The sequence below is a fragment of the Apis florea genome, unplaced genomic scaffold (genome assembly GCF_048593485.1).
Source record: "Apis florea isolate Af1SG1 unplaced genomic scaffold, ASM4859348v1 contig_2272_pilon, whole genome shotgun sequence".
Lineage (NCBI taxonomy): Eukaryota > Metazoa > Arthropoda > Insecta > Hymenoptera > Apidae > Apis > Apis florea.
Window position 1 is genome coordinate 1940527 of NW_028256549.1, and position 24100 is coordinate 1964626.

Genomic DNA, 24100 nt, shown 5'->3' on the forward strand with positions numbered 1-24100 from the left:
TTACATTTTTAAAAATAATAATATACATATGTATATATTTTATATAAGATATTTTGTAATAAATTATAAATTATAAATTTTTTCAAAAATTACTGTTAAAAATATTCAAATAATTTGTTTTTTAAATTAAATAATATATAGAAGTTAATCATTTAGAATAAGTAAAATTTTAATGATGAGTTTCAAAAAAGGTGTCACTTCCATTTTTTTTATTTAAAATATTAATTTTTTATTATTTAAAATCATAATCTAACTTAAAAATTATACAGTCTTTGGATTAAATAATATAAAAATGCATCGAATGATAAATTTACTTTATACTTATGATTTTTTGTACATTACTAATTTAAAATATAAAAATAACCAAAATCTTAGAAGATATAATAAATATATTGACTCTATTTTATATTTTCTCTAGGTTTGATATTTACTTATATATATATCTTTCAAGAATATAATTAAATAACTTCGTATATAATCTTTAAAGAAAATTTTTAAAAAATGTTAATATACGTAGATTTTAAAATAATATTAATTATAATAGTTAATTATATATGTTTTATTTTGTTTATAATAATAAAATTATGATATTTATAATAATAAAATAGTATATATATATTGATAAAATAGTATATTGTAATTATTATGTGAATAATATAATAATTTATATATTATACTTATTTACTATATATATTTTGATATTATTCTAATATTGTTCCGACATATAAGTAATGTTTTTATTTTAGATTTTCGGATATTGAAAATTTTTTTATCAAAATAAACTAAATATTTTAATTAAAAATATAATCAAAATAATAAAAAATATATACATTTTATGTTGAAAATAAATTTACCTATATGGTAATAAGAATTGGTGTAGTGGTATTTGAATAGTAATAACAGATAAATCAAATGAGAGTGAGAATCAATGATAACATTTTAAACTGCTATATCACAGAACTTTCAATATTCAAGATTTTAATAAAATAATAAATATAATATAAAAATATAATATAAAATTGTTTCACTTGTGAAAATTTAATCTTTTAATTATAGTAATATATATAATGGAAATGGTATGAAGAATTTAGCAGAAGCTGATATAAATGTTCGATAAATTTTATAATTAATATTGTAATTATAATTATCAGTGCGATTAAGTTTGTACTATCTGAATTATTTATAAAAAGTATATTGTTTAATAAAAAATTAAAAAAATCTTGTTGAAATAAATGAACTGTAGAAAACTTAGTGTAATTATTTATCACGGCTGAAATGTCGTATAAAATTGGACAGCGTGTCGAAGTTCCTGGCAAAGATTGTCAAGGAGTAATAGCTTATATTGGTCATTCGAGTTTTGCTCCAGGAAAATGGATTGGAGTCATACTTGATGAACCAAAAGGAAAAAACAATGGAACTATCAAAGGTCAATCTTATTTTAAAGTAGGTTCTATATTTTTGCTACATAATTTTATATTTTTATAATTATAAAATACAATACATAATTATATTTTACATTTTATTGTATTAGTGTGCTGAAAATCATGGAATGTTTGTACGACAGTCGCAACTTATTTTACTGGATGAAGCAGGTAATAGAACTGAACCTGCTAGTCCTTCTTCAGCAGGTAGCAATGCTACTACACCAGATGAAACTAGTGCAGCACGTGCTAGAAGTCGGTTAAATAGGTATTTTTAACTTTTAATTTTTTAAAATTATATTAAATATACATTATTTATATACATTTCTTCATTAAGTTATATTATTATATATTTCATGCTAGCATTAGTACTCGTAGAAGAAATGAACCAACTGCGTAAGTTATTGTATTAAATATTTTATCAGAATTTTTAATTGCAAAATTAATTACTAAATTTTATTATGTAATTTTTTTATATAAGAAAAAAAAAACTAAGATTGTAATAAATATAATTAATAAATTCTTAAAATTCATAAATGCTGGTCATAAAAGAGTACGGAGAAAAACATCTCCTGCTCATACAAGACAACAATCTGACAAACTTTCTGGGTAAGACTTTGAAAATTAGTCATTAAAATTTTTGTCTTAACATTTTTCTTAAATAACTTTATGTACATATAAATAAAAAATTATAATTTTTATTCATTTTTTATTATTTTTATGAGCTTTTATCATTATAGATATTATAGATTATAGATATTTAATTTATATAATATTTAAACTAATATAAGCATATAAAAAAATTTATAATTGGATTATTACTTTTTTAGTTTTAAAAATATGTTATAGTAAAATTTTACTGCATTATTACTTTAATAACTCTATTATTATATTATTATTTAAATTTTATTTAATAAAATATATTTGTATATTTAATTGGTCATATATTTACATTATGTTGTAATTTATCAACATTTTTTACATGTTCAAAATTATAATTTAATTAAAAAATTTAAAATTATTTTTTATAGTTCAAGACTATCATTGGCTGGTAGTAGAACACTTTTAAGTGCTCCAAGTACAGAAAGTTTATCTGGATCACACCATGAACGTAAAGATGGAGGAGAATCATTAATACCAGCCCCAACATCCACTAAAGGAGCTTCATTTGTTGAGGTATTGTTTTTTGTTTTAAACATGCTTGTATTATTTTTATATAATAAATTTTAATATGTTGATATATCAGTTATTTATGTAAACACAGTGAATGAATTATTCTGAGGATTCAGAAAGGCATGAATACATAATTCCATAATATATAAAGATTCATCTAAATGTGATAAATTCTCATAATTAAATTAATAAAAAAATTGGTTTTGTTACCTTTTGAATCTTTGAACTATTTGAAGTAACTTATATGTCTGTTACTATCATATTCAAAGAATCTTATTCTGTGACTCAATATTAATTTAAAAACTACAGAGAAATTTTTAAAATGCTAAAGGAACTAACAAGGCAGAATAGTGAACTTTAAATGTTAAATAATTCCGTTGGCACAGAATGATTCATATGGGAATGCACGTACGTGTTTCAGAAGTCCCCTAGCACGAGCTCGCCTCCCGGCAAAAAGCCAAAGGCCCAAGATGATCACAATAATGTAATTAATACTCATTAATTGTAATATCTAAATTTTCTCATCTGACCTTAAACCTTTTCATATTAGTTGTTTGTTAATCATAACCATTGTAACACATGATTTTGTAACAATTAGCATCGCTGCACTTTAATTGGTTTACTTCTTCTTATTGAATTATGATAACTGATTGTCTTTCACCATTTTCACTATTCCATTAAGAATCTGCTTTGTTAATTCAGTTTTATAATGCTTTGATACTCTCAAATTTCTTGATGGAAAGGATTCAAATATGTAATTATTCTCTTTCTTTTTAATAATTAGATACTGAATTCCCTTTAGAATTAAATTGACAAGGTGATTTAATAACAGCCTTTCTATAAATAGGCATTTAACAATATTATGGTATAAACTTGTGATCCATACTTGGAACATCTTTTTTCTTTCTGTTTATTTAATTATTATTTATCAATAAGAATCATAAATCCCTGATATAAATGCAATTAATATTTATGAATGGTTAAGATATGATAGATGACTTAGTTGATATTATGCCTACTTTGTGTCATGTAACACAATTCAACTCATTGACTGAATTTCCTACACTTGTTAGAACTAATAGAAAATTTGATGTAGCTTGTTGATGTCTTTTGTCATAATTAATCTCATTAATCACTTTGAAATAGACTAATTCTATTGAATGTACATACAAAAACAATATTCTTTTGAAAAATAATGTTTTATATAGGAAATACAGGATGTTTTTTTTCATTACCATTGATAGAAAATTATATTTCTAATTATTATAGTATCATAGTATAGTATAGTATATGAATAATTCAATTGAAAGGAGATATTTTAGTATACATTATATTGAAGTTAAAGCAACAAAATATATACATTTTCAATATGATAATAAAAAAAAACATCCAATATTGAATTATAGTTTCATTTATAAATTATTTGCAATTTAGACAGGTTTTGTAGAGACTCTCAAACCACAGTTTGTACCTGGTCAAGTAATGGCAGGCTCTGCAGCAGCTGCAAATGTAGTAGAAGAAAAGTTATCACATTTGCAACTTCAACAAGAAAATGAAAATCTGAAATCTCAGGTAAACTATCATTAATCATCATTTGCTTTTGGTTCATAATAAATGAGTTCAAAAACTTTTTTTTTAATTGTCAAAATTTTAGATAATTTTATATATCGATATAATATATCGATAATATTTAATTATTATATATATAAAATATATTTTATGCATATTTTATAGGTTCGCGACTTAACTGAAAAAGTGGAAACTTTACGAGTAAAGAGAATGCAAGATAAAGAACGAATAAAAGATTTTGAAAAAACAAAACTTCAAGTTGATCAACTTATTGAATTCAAAACAAAAGTTATGGAGAGCCAAGTAATGACAAATTTTTAATTAATTTAATGAGATGTTATGAATTTCATTAATTTTAATATTTTTATATTTTTTTCTATGATAAAAGGCTAGTCTTCAAAGAGAATTACAACGCGCACGCCAAGAAGCGAGAGAAGCACATGCAGCTCGAGAACAATTTCAAGAAGAGATGGCAGATCTTGCAGAAACTGTAGAAATGGCAACATTAGATAAAGAGATGGCTGAAGAAAAGGCTGAAACATTACAAATTGAATTAGAACAATTGAAAGAAAAATTAGAAGAACAAACATTAGATCTAGAAATATTACGAACAGAAGTGTCTGAAAGAGTAAAGTATTTTATAGTTTACTCTATTATGATTATTAATATATAAATAATTATATAATTATTATAGACCGCAGGAGGAGGTTCAACTGCTGGTGTTTCAAATTATGAAATAAAACAGTTGGAACAACAAAACAATCGACTGCGAGAAACTCTTGTTAGAATGCGAGATCTTTCTGCACATGAAAAACACGAATTTCAGAAACTTCAGAAAGATTTAGATCAAAAGAAATCTGAAATATTAGAACTAGGTCGTACGAAAGAAAAATTGTCTACTCGAGTAGAAGAAATGGAACATCAAATAGCGGATTTACAAGAACAAGTAAGAAACATCAATAATTTTTAAAGATTATCCTTTATTAATAATATTTGTTCTTTGAAATAGGTTGATGCTGCATTAGGTGCTGAAGAAATGGTTGAAGTACTAGGTGAGAAAAAAATGGCGTTAGAAGAGAAAGTTGCAGAATTGGAAGAGGCAGTTGCAGATTTAGAAGCTTTACAAGTATGTTTTTTTTTTTTTAACTTATTTAAATAATTAACTTATTATATTTTTTTACTATACTTCTATTCAGGATATGTCCGACCAACTTGCTGAATCATCAAAAGAATTAGAATTAGAATTGCGAGAAGAATTAGATTTAGCGCTTGGAGCAGCGCGTGATGCTTATCGACATCGAGACGCTGCTTTAGAAACATTAGCAGATCGTGAACTTACAATTACAAAGTTTCGCGAACTTACTCATCAACTACAGGAACAGTGTTTGCAATTACAACAACGTGTACAATCAACTGAAACATCTAAATTCGGAATGGGAGGTGCAGAGCAACAATTAGCAGAAATTTTAGATTTTCAAAAAACTTTTGCTGAAACCCGCGCCCAAACAAAAGCTGTTGATCTTGAATTACGACGATTGGAAGCCGAAGAAGCTCGAAATCATGTAAAATATTTATTATCTTTTATGCCTCCTGCATTTTTAGCACGAGGTGGAGATCACGATGCTATTTTAACGCTTTTACTTATACCAAGAATGATACAAAAAACTGAAATACTTATGTCACAAGTGCGAGAAAAATATAGATCATTGGATAAAATAGATAGAACAATTGTTTTAAAGGGTCATTCAGTAGCGCAATATACATTTAGATCGCGTCTTTGTTCATACATGTATGCATTACAAACTTTTCTTGGTTGTTTTGAATCTGCATTAAATGTATGTAGTCCTGAAATGTTACTTAAAACTGGAGCAGTTTATCCAGAAATGGCCGCGCAAGAAAAATCTTTAGATTCTTTAATAGATTTAGCAAAAAAAGATCAATTAGATGAAAATCTACCAATGGATGCTATCGAAAAATGTTGTGGATACTTTTGTACTATGTTTTCTGTATTATTTGGGGAAACTATTAATCAAGCTCGCTTGATAGTTAATGGTACGAGAATGTTGGATAGTGCTTGTGATGCTATTACGACTGATGCTGCGGCAATTAAAACTTTAATTCAGGGAGATAGCGGTGATATAGGACTTCTTTGTCAACATGCAGAGACTACGTGTGAAGTAATTCAACAACATTTAAAATCAGCTAGAAGACGAGTATTAACAGATCATGCTGCTGCACTTCATATTGCAGAATCTAACTTGGGACTGGATAAAGATTGTAGCGAACAACTTTTTACATGTTATCAACATGCTGTGAAAATGATGAAAACTTTACAGATTTTATTGAAAAGCGCTGTACAAGCAATTATTACTAATGGTGACTTAGATACAGGTCTCAATGTAGATAAATTGAAAGAAATGGCTTCTATTTCATGTGAGAAAGTTTATGATACAGAAGATATTGGACCCGTAGCTACGATTAAAGGAAGCTTGTCAAGCATTCAACAATTAGCGGCTAATTTAGCACAAAAAATGGCAGAATGTGAAAATGAGTTAGCAATAAGTGGACATTTATCACAACAACGAGAACAAAATGCAGAAAATGAATCTGTACAGCCTATTAAAATAAGAGCACAAGCAGCGAAAAAAGAAGCTGAAGAAATTAAGATCCTTAGTAGGAAATTGGAAGCAAGAGATAGTGATATACTTGAAGCAAGATTAGCTCTTAGAGAAAAACAAGAAGAATTATGTGAAATGATTTTGAGAAAAGATGTTGTGGAGAAAAAACTTGCAACTCAGCAACACGAGCATGAATTGAATGTAGAAAAATTAAAAAGAAAACTAGAAGAAGCATTAAATCAATTAAAACGAAAGGAAAAAGAATTTGAAGAAACAATGGATCATCTTCAAACAGATATTGATAGTTTAGAAATTGAAAGAGGTCAATTAAAAGAAAAATTAAAATCTGTTGGGAAAAAGACAATGTTGTCTGCATCTGGAACAGATAATATATCTGGAAGTATTACAACAACGTCTGGACTTCAATCGATAGATAATAAATTTTTGATGCAAGAGATAACTGCCCTTAAAGAAGCATTAAATAGTGAAAATCAACAAAGGAAGAAGTTAATGTCTGATATATTACGTCAGAAATTAGAAAGTTTGGATCCAATAATTTCTCCATTAAAACAGGAATCAATTGATGCAAAAATACAAGAATTAAAACAAAAAACTAACGATCTTAGCAAAGTAAGTTATAAATATAATTATTATATAAATAATAATTATGTTTAATAATAATATATAATAATATTCAAAACATATTCTTTTATATTTATTTAATTTTAATCAACATTTTTTTTGTTTTTAGAATATTAAACAAGTCATGACATTCCCTATCGTTCCTGATTTAAGGCGTAATAAGGCACATGATTTGGAAGGGCCACCATTAGAGAAAGCATTGCCAGTTTATCAACTGTTACAACGGCAGATAGTCATGAAAGGATTAAAAGAACGAGCTGATCAATTGATCGTAAGTCATTAATTAGTAGAAAACTGTACAGTTTTATATATATATTTATGTAATTATAAATAATTAAAATTAAATTTGAAATATTTTTTTTTAGAATGAAGTTCTTGAAGAAGTTATACAGAGAACAGTAGGTGGAATGGCTGAAGCCAATTTTGCAGTATTCCCAAATCGTGAAATGGCCGCGGCAATGCAAAAAAATCAATTGCTTGCTGCAGAAATTGCAATTCCTCATGAAGGTCAAGAACAAGTTTTTACTGTTAATGTAGGAACGCAGGAACTTAGGAAAATTCATACTTTGCTATGTTATTAATTTTCATTTGCTAATTCTTAATGCTATACATTAATGTGGCAGAATACATTACCACAAAAATAGTGGTAAGTGCAATATATTTGTAAAGTATTAATTTGTAATTTTCGCTTTTTGATCACTTACACATAAACTATGGTAGCCATACACACAATTAATCTATTTTATGTGTACCAAAAAACTAATTTAATAATTGATTTATTTATTATATCCGATGAAAGGAACGATTTAAATTTAGCGTTAATTTTGGAGCGTGCGATTTTTATTTATTTACGAATTGACTACAGCACGATGACCAGTGCATTGTAGCTGATAGTCTGTCTCTAGTATTTTGTTATCTTAAACTCAATTATTATTATTATTATTAACAATTTGAACGATAAAATTATGTGTTTCTATGGCTTTTGTATAATATTTTTCGGGAATCGTCAAATATATGATTTAAAAATATTTACATAAATATCCTTTACATATCCCATGTGTTAAGAATATCGCAACACAGTTCTCGGGAGGAAGAATGTATATCGTTCATTTTGAACACGCTACTACCATTCTGAATAACTATAATAGTGTGTATTGCCATCAAAATTGACACTTAATGAAATAGAGACTATAATACAATGTTCCATTTTTTATTTTTTAGCGATAAAAGGAGCAATAAACTGTTGATGATTTTCATTATTTATGAAATAACGTATGTCTTAATTACTGTCATAATTTTATTATACATACACATGTTTATGTATGTATACCACATATATAAAGCATTATTTATATACAGAATATCTTGTGAGGTATTTAATGAACATTTTTCACGTGTTCGATAAATCATTAAGAATAAAAAAAGAATATATAAAATTATTTTTTATTTTTATAACCAAGATAAATGTTATTTAGATTTAAGTATAATGATAAATGCTAGGGTGGAATAAGATTCAATCTCTTATATTTAATAGTATGCAAAATGTAGATTATATTTGTTATATTTACAGAAATTTTGTTGCAATTAAAATAAAAATTATAGCATTCTAATAACAGTTTTCTATTACGATGTATATTATTAAGGATATGTATAGGATTTTAAAAGGATTGGATTTTTTTTTATGATTGAATAAAAAAAAAATGAGAAAAATTGGTGCAGCACAATAAATACATTGAATATAATGTAGTGATTTACTCTTGTGTATACACAAGTTATTAATAACGATTAACATTCTCGTTATTTATTTTGTTACGTTGTTATATTATTAGTATTCTATTGTGATAAAAATACGATGGTAATGTTTATTGACAACAACAATTAACATTATATGCATAAATTGAAGATTGCCTATTTAATAAACATTTAAGATAGAAAACCATAATTAGATATAATTTTACTACACATGTAATGTGTTCTCTTTAACATAACTGGATAACAAAATTAAATAGAACTATAAAGTATATGACATTTTTTTTATTCAGAATGATTTGCTGAACACGTGGGAAAAATCTGTTGAATACCTCGCGGGACATCCTATATATACACACATACATACCAGATAATAAGTGCATATAGCATTAATTATTCATTAATTTACCCATTCATTCATTCTCACTGCATAGTAGTACACACTTTTACTCATTAATTTTTCGTTTCCTTATTTTTTAATAATAGCAATAATATTAATAATAAAAATAATATAATAATAATAATAAACCATACATTCACTCAAAGATATTTAATGATTATATCTCTTTTTTTTTAAATTACTGTCTAAAAATTTCATTAAACAAATTGTCCTCCCAAAATATAATGGTACACAAGATCCAGTCATATTCCTTGTATATTAGTTCGTACTAAAGCTGACCAGATGTTTTTTGTCTTTTTTCGTTTTTTTTTTTAATTTTCCATTTTTGTTTTTTTTTTTTTAGAATATTTTCATAGTAAGAACATGAGTTAACATCATTGATTATACATCATTTTGGAAGTAGTGCTTGGAACATAGACGTGAATATTGGCGCAACTAGAACGATTGAAAAAAAAAAAAACAAAAATTTTCAATGACAGAAACAGAGTCTTTCAAAACTGCTACAACATGTAACGTGACTTTGTGTATCATTATGCATATTAACAACCAACTGATCAATCGATTAAAGATTTCTATAAGTCACGTAATGATTAAACTTAATATCGAAGCAATAGCACGAGAAATACCACTGCGCACAGTCTCTGCCATTAAAACTATACGGAAGAAGTCCTTTGGCTGGATCTGGTTACAGAATTGCTTTTCATGCATCAATTTATGTACTATTTTTATATCTTTTTTTCATTTCAATGTAAAGCAAACCTGTAATTCATCTCCAATACAGAAAAGTCTGTTTAATGTTCATTTTATTTATCATAATCGACTAAATATACTCACAGAAAGAAAGAGAGTAAGGAGTGAAGTTTGTTAGGTCAGAATCATCAATAATTTGTTCGTTTCTTGATCGATACAATGTATCTAAAAATTAAATTGCTGCCTTAATAGTAATATTACTTCCAGTACTTATTTCAGATACTTCCATTTATTTGTATGTACGCATTTATGTGTACGCAGTATATGTATAAATATATATACATATATACTTATATAAAAAGATATATGTATAAGTATATATATACATATACTTATGTAAAAAGAAAATATTATCAGAGCCAATAGTATCAAAGCAAAATCCTTAATACTGTTGACATGATAATTTATTTAAGAAAGATACAATGGACTTTTGAATATTTTGAAATTTGAACAACTTAAAACTCAAATAAAAAATTCCAGAAAAACTTTCAAACAAAATATAGCTGCAGTAATATCAATCTGTTTAATGAAAATGCAATGGAATATTTTGAAAATTTAAAAAAAATAGACAAAAACAAATGATGTTTATAGATATCTAATGAAAAATCAAGCAGTGATAGATAATATTAATTAATTACAACTAATAGATTGCAGATAAAAATTAATTGATTAATTATTACAATATTATATATGTATGTATTAGTACAAATAGAAACATATACTTATTAAAATTATTTTATCATTATTTACCAATATGATATTTTGAAATAGGCACTTAAAATGTTTCATATTGTGTAAATTTTGAAAATCTAAAACAGATTAATTCAATTTACATTATATTGAATGGAAATTTAATTTATAACTTGTCTTTTGGAATAAATTATGTATTATCAAAAAATTCAAAAGTCCATTATATTAAAATTTCTCTTGAAAGATGCATACATTATACTTATGTATAGTACTGAGAATAAAAGAAAAATCAGGAAGCAACAAACTGTATTTATCCCTCAGTACACTTACTTATATATTTTCTTCATACTCTCATATGATCATTCACTCGTCTTCACATTTCTTTCTCTCTTTGTAGAATAGTTATAAAATTTTTTATATGATGTACTCAATTAATTACCCCGAATGCTTAAAAATATTCAAAACGTTCTTTCTCTCTTTCTTTCTATGAAAATTGTTTGTCGGATTTTCAATTAAATCACACATTACATCATTACGTGTAATCTTTTACAAAGGTCTTCGGGGCATCAAAACCTTTATTTTCAATTATTATCAACGGTGAATTAAATAGATAATAACAAAATAAGAACAAGCCACCTCTGGCTGATCTCACTTGGATTTTAAGCCCAAAGAGGTGGATCAACCAAAACTCTAAGCACTGAGAATACACTGAAGTTTTCACTAATCAGTGAATTCATAAACATGTACCCGTGGCATTGTCCTTTACTTGTGTACGATACGCTTGTAATCGTAAATCTCCTCCTTAGTATTAACTTAGAGGATTGATTGATTTGACTCTTTGCATGGCATTCGTACAAAGTTGAGTACCTGGTCTTGGACACATCAGTGACTGCAAATAGGTTTGATGCAATGAGAAGTAATTATAATTTTATCCTTTCTGAAACAAACAATAAATTATATTTTACAAAGAAGAATCAAAAATGAAGGGGGAAAAAATATAACTATTAAATAATCAAAATAAATTAAATATTTTCATGTAGACATGCATTTTGTATTTGATTATATTGTATTAAAAAAATTATCCTAAATCGCTAAATTATTATCATTATCATTATAACAAATTTCTATTTTATATATACTAAAATATTAAAAATAACATATGCAGTATGATTTGAAATATAGAAAAGAACACCTGGTTGAGCGTTGGTTTGCGCGGGTGGTTGACCTTGGGCTTGCCCTTGCCCCTGAGCATTTTGAGCGGATTGACTTGGACCACCTGCTGTTATTGCAGTAGCAACACAACTTTTCTGTTTTAACATTGTCCAATCAAAAGTATAATCATATTGATGATTCAATGTACGGAAAAGTATACGGAAAAGTTGACGAAGATACATATAATCTGGACTTTCTTCGAAACGTAAACCTCGTGTATAATTCAAGTACATTGCGAATTCAGCAGCAAATCCCTAAATGAGATTAAAAAAATAAAACAGTTAATACAGTATAATATAATATATTACAATTATAATAAACATAAAACTTACTTTACACAAAACTTCAACTGGAGTAGACATCTTTTTTTCGCTTATTTTTTCATATTTTTGCTTTTTAGTAGCAGCTTTAAGTCCTTGCCAAGGTAAAGATCCTCGATTGAAATACATAAGCACATAACCAAGTGATTCCATGTCATCCCGACGGCTCTGTTCTATTCCAAGATGTGCATTAATTGAAGCATACCTTGCTGTGCCTGTTAAATTTTTATCTTCCCGATACATTATGTGCATTCTTGTACGACTATCTCTATATTTTTTAGCTAATCCAAAATCGATAAGAAAGAGCTAAAAGTTTAAAAATTATTAATATTTTAAGAAAAATTAATATACAAATATAAAAAAAAATATTTAACATTAATTAATTACTTTATTACAGTGACGACCAATACCCATTAAAAAATTATCTGGTTTGATGTCTCTATGAATAAAATGTTTGCAATGAACATATTCAATCCTACCAATCATTTGATCTGCCAACATTAAGACTGTTTTAATTGTGAATCTTCTTGTACAAAAAGTAAAAAGATCTTCAAGAGATGGACCAAGAAGATCCATGACAAGTACATTATATTCTCGTTCTTGTCCATACCTATATATAATAAAAAAATAATTTTTTATGAAATTATATTTCTAAAATTTTAAGCAAATCAATTTTATAAATTAGTTGTATATTAAATAACATTAAAAATAATTACCAACGTATATGAGGTATTCCTACACCACCATGTAAAATTCTATATAGTTTTGACTCATATAGAAGTTGTGGATGTCGAGCACGTACACTTTCTAATTTAACAGCAACTTCCTAAAATAATGCCCAACATAATGCATATAGTGTTATCACCGCATAAAATATTTATATATAAATTTTAAATTTTATTTTTTTTATAATTATCAATTTAATTCATATAATTATAGAATATAGGTTTTAAAATTGAGGAAACAAGTATTTAAATATAAATATGATTACTTCTGTTTAATATTTATTGAATAAATAAATACAATATACATAAAAAATTATACACAATTTTATTCTATAATATTATCAATCAATTTTATTCTATAATATTATAATATTATAATCATTTTTATTATATTCGTTATTCAAATATTGTATATTAAAATTTATATATAATTTGTCTATATATATTAACTATATATTATTTTATTTTTAAATTGTTTAACAATTGATATAAAAATTGATAATACATGTTGTAAACAAAATTATTGTATAATATTCATAAAGCATAAAATATAAAAACAAAAATTCTTATGTAAAATAAAAAATTTAACATCTTGAAGAGCTATATTTTACTGAAAATAATTCATATAAAGATAAAAAATACATTCCATAAATTTAATAAGAATAGATTTTAAATGTGAAATTTATGTATAACAAAAAAGAATTTTATATATAAAAACAATTTGTAAATAAATATTTGCTACAACTACTTTATAATAAACATATACGTATTTTAGTTACAAATACTACTTATAATTGACACACGTAAACAATACATACATCAGTATTCTTTTTTATATATAGAGGTTAATCACATTGTAAAAAGTTAGATGAGTTTGCAGTTAAACAAATGTACTCATAAAATTTTTGAAAATAGCCCAGGTAAATCGGTCGAGTATATATAACTTTACTGAAATAAAAAATTTACAACTTGCCAATCCTTTAAGAAAGAACAATAAGTATTTCACGTAACCAATAACACTATCATAAAAAACATATTTCGTAAGAAGTTTAGTAGTGACATAATAAGAAAAATTTATTCATGATAAAAATGAGATAAATAACTCATTATAAAGACAATGAAAAAATAAAAAGAAATTAAGAAAGACAAGAGGGAAGATGTGTTGGCAGATCGTCTCACGTGAAACGGTACTCCTTACCTCACCATTAGAGATGTTGATACCGAGGTAAATGTCGCCAAAGGATCCCGAGCCTATCTTCCTCAACAGCCTGTATTTGCCACCTACGATAAACTCATTCTTTGCTACTGACATCGCTAACTGTATCGTCGACATATTGCTCTTGGCTTCCCTATTTCTGTCCTTCCTCCGCTAGAACCGACGGCGGACTCTGCGACTGGCTCACGTCGGAATCAAATCTGATTTAAAGTACTAAGCGTACCCGATAGAACTTATACGCCATTTACTGGCAAACTGGACAATATTGAGTCTTCTTAAAACCGTATCGATGAAAGATTTTCTTCGATAAAAATCTATTCGGACGAAAATTCACTCTCTAGTGGCACAACAAAGCCCCACTAATACGCCGACATTTTCCCTTTCGCTAGAAGCACGAGAGCAACTGACGTTGCGGAAACGATGCGTCACGGCGGGCGGCGTTCAAGTCAGAGTCCTTATCAACGAATTGCTATTAATTAACTATATTATCTTTTTAACCAAACCATCCGCAAACCTTTTATTTTAATAACAAGAAAAATTTCGTTTAACTAAGATGTGAGTTTAGCACTGCCTCAAAATTTAATTGTACGAAATGACTCGCTTGAATTCGCGGTACTAGATTTTCCTCAGGACCGTATCAATATTACTACAGTTCTTCGAATGAATCTTTCTTACAGTGACGTTTGATTAAATTAAAACGTGTTATTAAAATATTATTCTATTTGATTTAGTTTTTTCACATAATAATTATTTAATGTTCAATAGAAAAATTTAAATATTAAATAAAAATAAACAATAAAAAACAATTTCGAAAAATTTTTCGAAAATTTTCTTTCTATATTTTCATACTTTTTTCACATTTTTATATTTTATTTCATTTTTTCTATATTTTTATAATTGATATGAAAAATTAACATAGACTAAAAAAATTAATCAATTTAAAAAGATTTTTTTTTCTTTATTCGATATTAGTATGTTTTTATTATATTTATTATTAAAAATATAAAATTACATCTTTAAATAATTTTTTTATAAAACAGTTATACCATTAATAACAATATCATAGATCTGAAAATTTTTAAATCTGTAAAAAAATATCTACAATATTATAAGCAATATTTATAATTTTCATTTTAAATTAATATAGGTCAAAAGTACCATTACTTCTTTTAAGATGTATATGTAATTATAGATACACTACTGATTTTACCGGAACCTTGTGCTACTTATTAGAAACGAAATGTTTTTTATACTTCTTATTTATAGTTTATTTTAAATAGAAAAAAATTTTGATTAGGAAATATAATAAGTATTTTTTTGATTTATAATTTTGTAGTTATTACTCAGTGTAAAATACTTTAAATTTTGTAAAGTACTCAGCGACATCTAAGTTGTTCATAGTTAAATAAAGACGTAATAAAAACTTTTTTCACGTTTATATTATTAAATTTATTAATTAATTATTAAATGATCGATGGCAATTATTTCTCAAAACACAATACGATTGCCAATATTAGTATTTGTGAAAAAAATTTTTATTGGTACAAATAATTACAATAAGAGATCCATTATGACAACTCGTATAAAGTTTGAAAAAGTTTTGGAAAATCTCGAGAAAAATCCTTTTTTTGAGAAATATGCTAATAAAATAGCTAAATTACAACAAAATAGTCCTGAAGAATTCTTACAACGTGTCAAAAATCAAGAAAAGTTACAAAAAAAAAAAGGTACAATCTATTATTACAGTCTATTATACAATATAATTAAATAAAAATCAATTTATTTGATTGTATATTATATATTTATTATTATTTAAAATGTTATATGTCATGTAATAAAATGTTATTTTAAATATTAGTTTAGTCAAATTTTAGTTTTTAGTCATAATTATTAATCATAATTGTTATATATTATTTTGAATTTTTGATATATTTTATTATATTTTTTGATCTATATATATTATTAAATTAAAGAAAAACAGGAAGAAGAATATAAATTTTATCAAAGTGAAGCAAAACCATACTTGAATCAAATCAAACAACCTCAACAAGCAAAATTAAATAGTATAATGAAAATGGATATGATTCAGAATATGAGAAAAGATGAGATTATAAAAATTTGGAAAGATTATCATAAAGATAAAGATTACATATGTGGAATATTAACATCAGAGCAATTTGATAAAATGTTTGAGCGTGGAAAGCGCTATTCAACATTTTTATTGCCATTACCTAGAAAACAAGGATATGAGTTTATAGTTAGTCAATTTTATGGATTAGAAATTCACATGACACCACTTATTTGGTATCAAACACATAAAGAAAATGCACCAGAATGTTTAACTATGGTTCATTATATAGAATTTAAAGATAATAAAGGAATTATTCTTATGCGGGGTGAATTTGATAAAAAATGTATTTCCGTACAAGAAGCACAATGTTTAGTAAATGAATTACAATTATATTATTGTACAGATAATATTAAAAGATTACAACTTTTGGAAACTTTCACTAATAAACCTGATGAATTTAAATATATGAATCTAATAACACAGTTAGAATCAATACAATTAGAATTAAAATAATTGAGTGTTTTCATATAAAATTTATTATAATTATATTTTATTTGATATTATATAGATATATTGAATTTGTACATAGTGTTCTCAAAATAAATGACAAAGTAAAAAATTTATATTGAGTTATTATTATAATATTACAACAATATTAAATTTTTAAGTATTTTATATTTTACTTATTTATATATATATATATATTATAATAATTCTGATATTAATTTTAATTAATAATTTTAATTAATAATTCTAATTACAGTCCATCCTTCAAAGTCTCGTCATATTCAGTCTTTATTTCCATTTTTAATGACAAGAACAAAACCACCATGGTCTTATATCAAAAAAAGAAATTTTAGTGATAATGCAATTAAAAATATATATATTACTACACCTATATTTTATGTTAATGCTGGTAATATATGGTATTTTTTTTGTATAAGAAGAGAAATATATATTATGAGAAACAATGATTTGATTTTTCTTTTAGGACCACATATTGGACATCTTTATACAGCAGTTTTGGCAGATACTATAGCTAGATTCAATACTATGTTAGGGCATTCTGTGTTTTTAAGCACTGGTACAGATGAACATGGAACAAAAGTTCAGAAAGCTGCAAACAATGCAACTTTATCTACTTCTGAATATTGCGCTCAAATTTCACACCAATTTCAAGAAATGTGTGATATATTTCAAGTTAAATATTCAAAGTTTATTAGAACAACTGAAGAACAACATCAAAATGCAGTTCTTCACTTTTGGGTTATTAAATTTATAAAATAATAATTTTAAATTTAATAAGTTTAAACATATTAACACATAAAGTTACAATTTCATAGAACTGTTTAGAAAAGAATGGGCACATTTATCGAGGAAAATATTCAGGCTGGTATAATATATCAGAGGAAGCATTTATCTCGGATAAAGAAATAATACAAAAAAATCTTACAAATATGAATGAAGGATGTACTGAATCAGGAGATGTAGTAGAGTGGATGGAGGAAGATAGTTATAAATTTCGTCTTACTTCTTTTAAAGATCAATTAAAATATTGGTTGAAAAATGGTATATATAATATAATATAATTCATTTAATTAATTTTTTTTAATTAATAGAAATTGTAATTCTAATATTTATATTCAGAAAATGTAATAGAACCGGCGATATATCGCAAAACGTTGATTCCATGGTTAGAAGAATTACAAGATTTAAGTATTTCTAGACCTATCAATAGAGTACCTTGGGCAATTCCTACTCCTTCTGATGAATCTCATACAATATATGTATGGCTGGATGCATTAGTAAATTATTTAACTTCAGTAGGATATCCAAATAATTCATTTAAAGAATTTTGGCCACCAACTGTACAAGTGAATGTCTTTAATCTAATTTGTTCTAATATAAATATAATATAGAATAAAATTGAAGATTAAAAAAAATCATTATACAAATTTAAGAATATTTATATTAGATTATAGGAAAAGATATTCTAAAATTTCATGGTATATATTGGCCAGCATTTTTAATGGCTGCTGGTTTGGAACCACCAAAAAAACTTATATGTCATGGTCATTGGGCAGTTAAAGATAAAAAGATGTCAAAATCTAAAGGAAATGTAATTTCACCTTTTATCGCGATGCATGATTTTACACAAGACGGCCTGAGATATTTTCTTTTACGACAAGCAGTACTGGACACAGATGCAAGTAAGGCAAAAAATATATAATATATTTTAATAACATTTTTCATTGTAAAAATTAATATTTTATTTCTTCTTTGCTTAGATTATAATAAGTTAAAAGTTCAAAAAATATTAAATTCTGAACTTGCCGATACACTAGGTAATTTAGTTAATCGTTGTTTTGGTAAAAGTATTAATCCAGATGGAATAATATACAATTCAACCGAATACAAAAGTATTTTAAAGTCTGAAATAGCTCTTAAAAATATAAAAGCTTTGGAAAATTTAAATGAAAAGGCTAGAAAATGTTACGAGAAAAATGATTTATATCATGCAGTGGATAGTGTGATGGATATGTTACGCACTGCTAATCAAGTATTTGAATATCATCAACCATGGAATTTAAGCAAATCTAAAGATCTTGACTCTGTAAAGCAACTCGAAGCTTTGATATCATTAGTTTTGGAAAATTTACGAGTGGCAGCTTTAGTATTGTATCCCATTATACCAAAGTTATCTTCTAATCTTCTCGATTTTCTTCAAGTTTCGTTAAAAAATCGTAATTGGGAAGATACAAAACCGTTTCATTTAACAAATGACTCGAATGAAACAAGACATGTTTTGTGTCAGAATATATTATTTTTTAAGAAAATAAAAAATTAAGAAAACATTGATTATTTGAATTCATTAACATTAAATAGATATATATATGCTGGTATAGGATAATAAGGATGTAATAAAACAGTGCAAATTTAATATTCGCATGGATGTCTTACGTTTATATATTTACAGAGAACGGTCATTCAAATATATCATTAGTATACATCGATTTCGTGCACGTATCATTCCGACAGGAAAAACATAGAATCTATGTTTTTATTTTATCGCTTCTCCCTCATCGGAACGTACTACACTTAGCAAATCGCTGATGTAGATGATGGAAGAGATTCAATGAATCGGTCGGTTGCATATCGCGAGGATTTCTTTCGTTTAGATAAGTGGCGCAGATTTGAGTTAGATTCGACGGGTTGCATAACAACTTTGCGACACGTTAACACCTAAACGAAATATCGCTTACAATGCAAAGATACGTGGAGATCGCGTGTTTGTGTCCCGTCAAATAGAAAAATAAATAAATGACTATTTACAAGATGGAAAATGAATCTGTGCGGATTTCTCCGCGATTCTAGTACTAATATAAGCTACGATTCGATAGACGTTACTATTAATATTTCATGTAACATCCAGTTTTATATCGTAGATGCGCTATTAACATGATTTTATAATTACAATTGCTTTATGAGAAATGTTATCTAAACTCTATAGTAGAATTTCTCTACGCACGAATTTATTTATTTATTTATCTTATTTTGTTCTTTCTTCTTATTTTTAAATTTATATCTTCCTGTTCGATCCTGTTATATAAATTCATCTTTATTCTTTTTTGTTATAAGAACAGATTATGTCTCATGGATATGTTTCGAACTACTTCCCGATGATTGTCTTTTCATAAATTGATCTCTTAACCGTCCTTTATTTATTATTATCGACAAGTTTTCTTCCCTTTTCATCGTCCGTGGATAAAAAAAATATTCTACAAAAGAATTCACGTATAATTTTGTTATTTAAGACGAAAGGGAATAGAAGAGAGAAAAACATCATATTATTACATGATGATGGTATCGATGATATTGCTCGATCGATTGATGGTAAAATTTATATTATTTCAAGATGCTCTGTATGTAAAAAATATGCTTGTTTAACTTTAGTTGCGACGCTCGTTGCAGAAATATATGGAATATTTACTCGGCAAAAAAGTATTCAATAACGAGTTCAATATGTCAAGAAATATTTATAAACTTTACAATACCTTCCCAAGATGATGAAATGGTAAAGTTTGTCGTTGAAATTGATCATGACGGTCGCAATTGCCGTTTTTTTAAATGTTTGTACGTAAATCTCGTTCAATCATAACCATTATCATAAGCAGACTTGAAAAATTATACTATGGATATGTTCGTGTAACATTCTTCGATTCAATCGAATAAACTCGTACCAAGAATGTTGTATGCCACGCAGAAAACTGGCGACAGGAAGGAGATAATATTTCCATCACGATTTTATTTACGTCTTATATAATAAAGTGATTTATATATATAGAATCGATATATATACCGTGATGGAAAACCACGTGAACCATAATTACCGTAGGATCGCAATTACCGTTCGATAGGAAGATCGATAAGTCCGAGGGAGAGGCTCGAATCGAATTATATCGCACTCACGATAGTATCGCGATGCCTTTGCGCCATCATACCAACTTGACAACTGTCCGCGCTTGATCTTGGACTGATATTACATTCGATCATGGACCCGTTTCGTTTTTGTACGACCACGGATCGAAATTCTCCGCATTCGCTAGTCGACGGTTGATTTCCACGGGCGCGTGCACCCTTTGTGAGAATTCTCTTGAACGCTTCTCGGAATTCTGTGTTAAAGATGCTGTAGATGATCGGATTGAAGGCCGAGTTGCTGTAGCCGAGCCAAGTGAGTACCTATTACATAGCAAGCTTTGTTTTTCTGTTCTTTCTTTCTTTTTTTCTTTGTTTTTTTTTTTTTTTTTTTTTTTTTATGATCACATTACAACAGCGGAGAGCCGTTCAAAAATGCCCTTAATATTTATATAATTATATGAGTTGAACGTTGAAACAAGAGATATCTGAAATGTCATTTATAATTTATATATAATCATTATTATTTATACGATATTTAATGAAAAATGTATATATGGCGAGAAAAGTAAAAAATTCCTTTTTTTTCTTCGAAATGGTAAGGTTCAATTAAAGTTCGAGCACGGCTCTGCATGCGTATATTCCGTTTACGAAATCATAGATTATTGTAGGGAAAAAAAAGAAACATATTCATACTTGAAACGCTCGGCCTGATATGCAGGTCTTGCAATACGAAGTGACGATATTTACGCAGAAAAAGGGTACCCAACATATTAAGAAAACGCCCATAATTACACCAACTGTTATAGCGGCTTTATGATCGGATACGTGATAGGGACTTGTCGGCTTCGTTTTTGTTTGCGGCTTTGGCGGTTTGTTGCGTGTACTTTTCGCACGAAAACTCTTGGCCATTGATGTGTCCGGCAGCTTCGTTACTGCGCGGATACTTTTTACGTGTTTCTGTGCGTAGCAATAGAGCCTGGAGGAAAATTGTTATATAATATACGATCATTTTCTTTCCATCCCTGTCTCTCGATATATACAATTCCATTTTTCATCTCTTTCGAAATTATTATTTTTCACTTACCGGCAATAAATTCCCAGCATTACGATGCAGGGCACGTAAAAAGATATAGAAGAGGAGACTACCGCATAGGTGGGTGTAAGATCTAAGGCGCATGTAGGATGTTCCTGAAAGGGAAACGATTATTTTTTATCCCTTACACAAATACATCAATGAACGAATAGAAGAACAAATATACTTGTCTTATACTTTTTCTATATATATATATATATTTAAATCGTACGTACTTCTATGACATCATCGTGAACAACAGGTTCATTTGCACGGTGAAGGCCTAGGCTGATCGGCACGAAGGATATGAGCCCTGCGAGCAACCATACGACAGCGATTCCAGCAACCGCAACCCTTCTTGTCACCCAACGACCGTATCTAATTTGCGTAACGACAACCAATGAAACGAAATGAAACGAGAAGAAAGAAAGAAAGAAAGAAGAAACGAAAGAGGGCGGCACAGGGGGAAGAGAATAATGCTCGCCCCTGAGTCGAATAATACTTGCCTGAGTGGATCCTTTATGTGTATGTAACGATCGAGAGAGATCGCGCAAAGATTCAAAATAGAGGCAGTGCTGCACATAACGTCGAAGGCGATCCAAGTGTCGCAGAATCGCGGCCCGAATACCCAATAGCCGAGGAGATCGTTCACCCCGGCGAACGTCATAACCAGACAACCGACGAAAAGATCGGCGATAGCGAGGGAGGCCAGGAATAAATTCCCTATTCTCCGTAAACCGCGGTCCGTGTAAATTGCCACGCAGACTAAAATGTTGCCCGCCACGGATAAAAATATCAAGATCAGGAAGAGGAATCCTGAAAAGAATCGGGCGAACAAGCTGGACTAGTTGGAGAATCGATGGAGTTTGCTCAAATAATATCACTCACCCCTCGAAGAGCTGAGTTGAGATGCATCGAATGTGTGTTTATGGGCGATTATCGGGCGATTTTTTTTTTTTCTTTTTTTTTACGTAAGAAATACAAACAGACAGACAGATAGATCCGTGAATGGACATTTTTTTTTTTTTTTTTTTTGAATCTCTTTAATTCCTTCGGGATGATTGTAAATAGAATGATCGAGATCCGTGAAGAAGAAAAATGAGCGAAAAGGAATGAAAAGGAATCGTAATAATAAGAGTGGAGGGTCGTAATAGAGGAGGGTGAAAAATGGTATTCCAGTTTGTGGAAATTGTTTAATTGATAAGGGGAAGGGGATTAAACGGGAACGAAGTGAATTGCAATTGCAAATGGACGGGAGAAATATGACGATGCGAAAGAATGATGCGAGGAAACGGAACGAGAAGAAGGAATTATGGGCGCTGCTATTTAGATAAACGGGAGATAAAGAACGAAATAGGAAGGAGACAGAGAGAGAGAGAGAGAGAGAGAGAGAGAGAGAGAGAGATAGCGAGTTTAGATCAAAGTTTTGGAGTGAAGGTCCTCCTAGAGGGTTGCCTTCGAGGGGCGAGTCGCGATCGATCAAATGGGAAGTTTAGCGAACCAACTAGAAGCACCGACAACAGCGAGAAAGTGTCTTCAGGCAGATCTTCGTTCCCGTCTGTCAGGTTGTTCTGTGAACAGAGAACAAGAAGATTTGCTGATGTAAAAATCGGAAACATTTTCGATACACGTTGTAATTTATGCAATTCGCGAAATGTGCTTTCCATTTTCCAACATGAATAATCAAATAAGGATATATTTTTTTTATGTTTTTCTTTTTTTTTTTTTTTTTTTTTTTTTACTATGTAATTCATCTCTCATACGCGTGCAATACAATCCTTTTCCTCCGTACTGGATCGAAATGGGAATAAAAAGGTTTGTTGCCCGTCGAAAAATCTATCGTCTTGGATTTCTTCCGTTTGAGAATGGCACATTGCCAAGAGGGGGGAGGGGGAATAAAAAGTGTTCGCGTACGCTCTTATTTTCTCCTTTTTATTTTCCCGATATTTCACGCAAAAGCCGTATATACGTTTAGAATACTTTTGATATTCGCGTTCACGGAAAATCGATAACACAGACGGACCAAGATGACGTTGGATTTACAAGGTTCTTT

At 27.8% G+C, this 24100-nt stretch overlaps 4 protein-coding genes across 9 annotated transcripts in view; 2 read left to right on the forward strand and 2 right to left on the reverse strand.

The window, feature by feature from the left end:
* Positions 1-733: 733 nt before the first annotated feature.
* DCTN1-p150 (dynactin subunit 1) lies at positions 734-8694 on the forward strand. 4 transcript variants are annotated; one of them, XM_012484284.3, is made up of 14 exons: positions 875-1443; positions 1532-1689; positions 1785-1817; positions 1974-2030; positions 2453-2597; positions 3016-3078; positions 4029-4166; positions 4329-4466; positions 4552-4791; positions 4858-5109; positions 5173-5289; positions 5360-7411; positions 7533-7694; positions 7789-8694. In XM_012484284.3, the coding sequence occupies exons 1-14, from the start codon at positions 1276-1278 to the stop codon at positions 8002-8004; spliced, it is 3939 nt and encodes a 1312-aa protein (XP_012339738.1). In that variant the 5' UTR covers positions 875-1275; the 3' UTR covers positions 8005-8694. The 4 variants fall into 4 exon arrangements, with proteins under 4 accessions (XP_003692097.1, XP_086758793.1, XP_012339738.1 ...); XM_086902666.1 differs by lacking the exon at positions 3016-3078; XM_003692049.4 differs by lacking the exons at positions 1785-1817; positions 1974-2030 and having other exon boundaries at positions 734-1443.
* A 748-nt stretch (positions 8695-9442) lies between these two features.
* On the reverse strand, positions 9443-15119 carry LOC100864902 (casein kinase I). Its single transcript, XM_003692055.4, has 6 exons — positions 14468-15119; positions 13261-13370; positions 12932-13154; positions 12557-12850; positions 12205-12478; positions 9443-11949 (listed from the first exon to the last, which is right to left on the reverse strand). The coding sequence occupies exons 1-6, from the start codon at positions 14600-14602 to the stop codon at positions 11933-11935; spliced, it is 1053 nt and encodes a 350-aa protein (XP_003692103.1). The 5' UTR covers positions 14603-15119; the 3' UTR covers positions 9443-11932.
* Positions 15120-15135: 16 nt separating this feature from the next.
* On the forward strand, positions 15136-20259 carry MetRS-m (Methionyl-tRNA synthetase, mitochondrial). Of its 2 annotated transcripts, XM_086902674.1 has the most exons (8): positions 15136-16212; positions 17320-17472; positions 17548-17822; positions 17900-18125; positions 18204-18430; positions 18532-18766; positions 18845-19364; positions 20196-20259. In XM_086902674.1, exons 1-8 carry the CDS (start codon positions 15960-15962, stop codon positions 20257-20259), a joined length of 1953 nt encoding a protein of 650 aa, XP_086758800.1. In that variant the 5' UTR covers positions 15136-15959. The 2 variants fall into 2 exon arrangements, with proteins under 2 accessions (XP_086758800.1, XP_086758799.1); XM_086902673.1 differs by lacking the exon at positions 20196-20259 and having other exon boundaries at positions 18845-19411.
* The window catches only part of Dop1 (dopamine receptor, D1), a 38999-nt gene continuing 34391 nt past the window's right edge, over positions 19493-24100 (reverse strand). The window contains exons 2-7 of one of the 2 annotated variants that reach the window (XM_086902682.1): positions 23549-23618; positions 22554-22863; positions 22284-22425; positions 22060-22163; positions 21669-21951; positions 19493-21296 (exon numbers count right to left, since the gene is read on the reverse strand). In XM_086902682.1, the coding sequence (XP_086758808.1) occupies positions 21012-21296; positions 21669-21951; positions 22060-22163; positions 22284-22425; positions 22554-22863; positions 23549-23618 (1194 nt within the window). In that variant the 3' untranslated portion in view covers positions 19493-21011. Of the gene's footprint in view, positions 21297-21668; positions 21952-22059; positions 22164-22283; positions 22426-22553; positions 22864-23548; positions 23667-24100 lie in introns of those variants that run through there. The other variant, XM_086902681.1, reaches the window with a different exon arrangement.